Genomic DNA, 4,703 nt, shown 5'->3' with positions numbered 1-4,703 from the left:
ATTAGCTTGTTTGAATTTAATATCTATTTCTACCGCACTCATTCTAATATAATATAGATAAAAATAGCTTTTTCATCTCAAATTCAAATAATTTTTATCATTTTATTTTCTGAATTGGACCGCATTTTCAAAAATATATGTTATGCTTTCAAACTTAAATTAACTGCACTCAATTCAAATATTAATCACACAAAAATATTTTTCTTAATTGTTTAAACACATTATATCTAAATATTATAGTAATATTTATGTATAAAATATTTGTTTGCCCGATTTATCAGTATTAATATGAGTTTATTATTCTTGTTATTACAATATTTTTTATTGATTATTTAATTTTTCTCCTACCTGATAAATAATTTGTATAATTTATGTAATATCTTATTTGCTGCTTGAATGTATTTAATTTTTAAATTCAATAAATATGTAATATCTTAAGAAAATTTTGGTTTTATTTTATATTTAACTTACTCCAAAATATAAATAGTCATAGGTTATCTCAATTCACTTATTTCTATATTTTTTATTTTTTTTATTATATTTTTTAATTAATTTTTTACCTCCATATTTCTAGCTAATATAGAAAAAAATCTATGAGTAGATCAATATATATAAATATAGATATAGATATAGATATAGATACAAATATAAATATAAATATAAATATTGTCTAAGATCTATTTAGATTATGTATAAGATCCATTAAACTACTTGCATTAATTATGTTTTCATTTGAATTTTAAATTTTTAATGTTGTCTTAAAATTGCCAAGTGGCTTCATTTTAAATTGTCACTTGGCTTAACCACATGGCTTTATTTTTATTTATGTGATAAAAATAAATAAACTTTCAAAAAAAATAGTACTCCCTCTATTGCATTTTAAGTGTAATGTTTTAGCATGTGTACTAAAATATTTACTATTGGACACTAGTATTTAAAAATGAGTATTACTAATCAATTTTGGACTGAAAAACAATTAATTAACTCTTTCTTCTTCCCTGTTCTTTTACCGCGTGTCCGAGTAGACTCCTTAGTCTCTTAGACTCCTAGTCGCTCCCTTGTTCTTACCTTTAAATTCTTAAATTCTTGTCTGTTTTTTGATTTAAAACCAAGTCCAACAACACTTTTTTTGAACAGAAAAAGTGAAGAAGGAGAAAAAAGATGAAACAAGCTCCGTTTCTCTTTCCAGATGGCAACAGTTCCTCTTGTGCTCTTTTGGGATTATCTTTGCGTATCGTGCTAATGAGGCAAGTTTTATGATTCTTTCCAAGTTGAGGTTTTGGTTTTGATTTATTTTCCTTTGCATGCTTAAATGTTATGATTTGGGCTTAATTTTTTGATTTCATGTTTAAGTTCTTGTATCTTTTCAGTTTAGAATTGATGAGGACGATTCTCAGTATTCTTATATGTTTAATGAGGGATCTGTCTCTGAAAATTTAGACTTGAATGCACCAAGTTACTATATATAATGTGCATATCATAATCACTGATAATTACTTCTACTTCCATAATTATTCTTATTGTCTAATGTTCTAAAATTCTTTCGGAAACCGCCTCTCTATCTTCCGGGACAGGGGTAAGTTCCGTGTACACACTCCTCTCCCAAGACCCGACACGTGGGATTATACTGGGTTATTGTTGTTTGTTGTTGTCTAATGTTCTAAAATGTTAAATTTTTTGTTGTTGTTCCACTATCTAGAAGTGGAGTATTCCTTTGTTAGATAAAGAAATTGATGTTTGCCAACTTTTGGCTGTATTTCTGATTGAAGGGCACTTGGTTCCCCCCCCTTGTTACGCAAGTGCAGCCATCTGTTTATTACAGATTTTCAGGCTTCATGTAACTCCTGGAATCAATGGACATCATCTTGGACTTTACTGGTGCACTTGAGTATTTTCCGTTGGTTGTTGTTGTTGTTGTTATTGCTAATTGAGCTGATTTAAGCTTAATTTATATATTCAATTACAGGAATATATCTATAACAGGCTTCAATTCAGGTAAGTTTGACATGCCCCTTTTATTAAATATTTTTGGCTTGGTCTGCATTTAGAGATTAATCTGGGTATGTGGTGGGTATTTTAATTGTTGCAGCTACGGATGGTACTTTACCTTTTCTCAAGGATTGGTTTTCCTGGCTCTGATATACTTCCTTAATGGTTTTAATCCAAAGCAAATGGTGAACCCATGGAACACTTCTGTTAAGTTATCTGCAGTTCTCATGAGCTCAGGTGGATCAACCAAAGGCTCTTTGGCTTTCCTCAGCTGTCCAGCACAAATCATATCAGATCCACCAAGGTTAATAGCTAAGCCATTTCCTACAGAGAGATGATGCTTGTCTCTAACATATTAAAGTCGATGAAGCAAGCCAGTCCTAGATGAAAGTAGTAGGAAAAACCATACGAACCAGCAACCCCGGTCTTTGGTGAATGTTATGACAGATTTCAAAGGACTTTTAAGATGTTTCTTCAGTTTAACTTTCAAAAAGAAGCATAACAAAACATATTAACTAGTATTAAACTTCAGTTTACTAAGTGCCGTGGAAGGCACATTGACAACTGTATTTTTTGCCTAATGTCAATATCATTAATGTAGTATTATTCTTGATTGATCGTGATAGCATATAATTTAAAGTAATTTTAATGTGGATAGAATTTTGTCTCTCATTGGTTAGTGAAACAGAATAATTGTGTGTTGCCTAACAAGTTTCATGTTCCAATTTACAAATATTTCAGGGTTTGCACCTCATGATAGGATGGACTCTCATACCGGGCATGCGATGAAAATATCCACCCTTTGAATATAAATCTGCAGTACTCTTAGTAGTAGGCCTGATCCTTTTCACCTTGGCTGATGCACAAGCCTCGCCAAATTTCAGTGTAATTAGTGTGCTAAAGATAGCTGGTGCTTTTATCATGGATTCCTTTTTGGTGAATGCGCCAGCTGTCATCTTCAAGTCAAATCCTGACATGACACAGGTTTATTTCATGTGCTTTTGCATTCAGTTTGATGCTTAATCATGAGAACAGTTGTCCATGACAAACTCGTGACTACTTCATACCCTTTGAGCCTTTAACTTTAACAGATGAAGATGCTCTTTTGCTCAATCGGCTTTCAGTTGTTGATCCTGGATATTATTGCAATGCGAGAGCTAAAGCCAACATGGATTTCATGTGCTCAAGTAATCATCACAAGAACACACGCATTTTGCTTCAAGCTTGTTTCCTGCTTACCTTGTTTTCTTTTTCCCTGCAGCATCCCTATGTTTACGGAGTCTTAGTGCTTGAAGCCTGCGCTACTTTCACGGGGCAACTGTCTGTCCTTTCTGTCATAGCATTTCTTGGTGCTGCTACCACTGCAATGGTTTGTTTCTCCTTAGCTCCGATCCTATTTCGAGTTCTCCTTTACTGAAATTGTCGTCAATCTGACATTGTAAAATTATTGCTTTCTTACATGATATTCATGAAGCCTTTGACCAAACAACATTGTTGTGGATTTCTGTTGATGTGTATGGGTATTATAATGAAGATGTTGATGTGCTTTTGCATTCAGTTTGATGCTTAATCATGAGAACAGTTGTCCATGACAAACTCGTGACTACTTCATACCCTTTGAGCCTTTAACTTTAACAGATGAAGATGCTCTTTTGCTCAATCGGCTTTCAGTTGTTGATCCTGGATATTATTGCAATGCGAGAGCTAAAGCCAACATGGATTTCATGTGCTCAAGTAATCATCACAAGAACACACGCATTTTGCTTCAAGCTTGTTTCCTGCTTACCTTGTTTTCTTTTTCCCTGCAGCATCCCTATGTTTACGGAGTCTTAGTGCTTGAAGCCTGCGCTACTTTCACGGGGCAACTGTCTGTCCTTTCTGTCATAGCATTTCTTGGTGCTGCTACCACTGCAATGGTTTGTTTCTCCTTAGCTCCGATCCTATTTCGAGTTCTCCTTTACTGAAATTGTCGTCAATCTGACATTGTAAAATTATTGCTTTCTTACATGATATTCATGAAGCCTTTGACCAAACAACATTGTTGTGGATTTCTGTTGATGTGTATGGGTATTATAATGAAGATGTTGCGGGACAACAAACCTCTACCGCCTAGGGCCTCAGAAAACTTCACCTCTTTGTCAAACTGAAAAACCATCCGAGACTGAAGATAAGATTTCAAATAGGGACTGTATGTGAAGAGGAAGAAGAGAAGAGAGACCTTTGGTCTAAAACAAAACACTCCTAGCACTTTTATGCTCTAGCTTTTAGTCTATTACTTATTTGCTTATAGTTGTAATATGGTAACAAGATGTTAGGCTCTTTTTTACTTTCTTGTTATTCATGTAAGGAGGTTGTACATTGATTAGAAGTAATTTATTTCTTCTTCTCCTCCAGAGCTAGAGGGAAATTTAGTCCTCTTAATTTAGATGATAAATCTGAGTGCAGAAATGTTCAGTTGTTTCGGCTGGGGATTTCCTAGGAGACAGTAACCAATATATCGTTTCCAGTGAACCTCTTATAGTATGAAATATAGTCTTAAAGTAAGAACTTCAAGGTATAAATGACAAACTACAATGTGTACAAGTTGTGAAGCAATAACTTAACCTACAAATGGTAATTAGTGAATCCATAATTGATTGACAAAACAAGTCGATGGAAACTAAGTTAGTACCGTGCTTTTTCTAACTTCATTTCTATTTATCTAAGGAAGGTTG

General features: G+C 33.6%; 1 protein-coding gene across 5 annotated transcripts; it reads left to right on the top strand.

Annotated features, from left to right (window-relative positions):
* Nucleotides 1-994: 994 nt before the first annotated feature.
* On the top strand, nt 995-4,396 carry LOC107787009 (UDP-galactose/UDP-glucose transporter 4-like). 5 transcript variants are annotated; one of them, XM_075217907.1, is made up of 10 exons: nt 996-1,247; nt 1,806-1,878; nt 1,967-1,995; nt 2,090-2,293; nt 2,731-2,973; nt 3,081-3,176; nt 3,251-3,358; nt 3,628-3,723; nt 3,798-3,905; nt 4,011-4,396. In XM_075217907.1, the coding sequence occupies exons 5-10, from the start codon at nt 2,911-2,913 to the stop codon at nt 4,134-4,136; spliced, it is 597 nt and encodes a 198-aa protein (XP_075074008.1). In that variant the 5' UTR covers nt 996-1,247; nt 1,806-1,878; nt 1,967-1,995; nt 2,090-2,293; nt 2,731-2,910; the 3' UTR covers nt 4,137-4,396. The 5 variants fall into 5 exon arrangements, with proteins under 5 accessions (XP_075074009.1, XP_075074008.1, XP_075074006.1 ...); XM_075217905.1 differs by lacking the exon at nt 1,806-1,878; XM_075217906.1 differs by having other exon boundaries at nt 996-1,878.
* The last annotated feature ends 307 nt before the right edge of the window (nt 4,397-4,703 follow it).

The sequence above is a fragment of the Nicotiana tabacum genome, chromosome 7 (assembly GCF_000715075.1).
Source record: "Nicotiana tabacum cultivar K326 chromosome 7, ASM71507v2, whole genome shotgun sequence".
Taxonomy (NCBI): domain Eukaryota; kingdom Viridiplantae; phylum Streptophyta; class Magnoliopsida; order Solanales; family Solanaceae; genus Nicotiana; species Nicotiana tabacum.
The sequence above is the reverse complement of the archived record's forward strand: the minus strand, read 5'-3'. Positions and strand labels throughout refer to the sequence as shown.

Bases quoted from the DNA above. Each gene is read 5' to 3' on its own strand.
- LOC107787009 (XM_075217905.1), top strand. From the start codon at position 2,911: ATGGATTCCTTTTTGGTGAATGCGCCAGCTGTCATCTTCAAGTCAAAT. The intron at 3,359-3,627 runs GTTTGTTTCTCC...TAACTTTAACAG, and splicing joins GTGCTGCTACCACTGCAATG to ATGAAGATGCTCTTTTGCTC. The intron at 3,724-3,797 runs GTAATCATCACA...TTTTCCCTGCAG, and splicing joins CATGGATTTCATGTGCTCAA to CATCCCTATGTTTACGGAGT.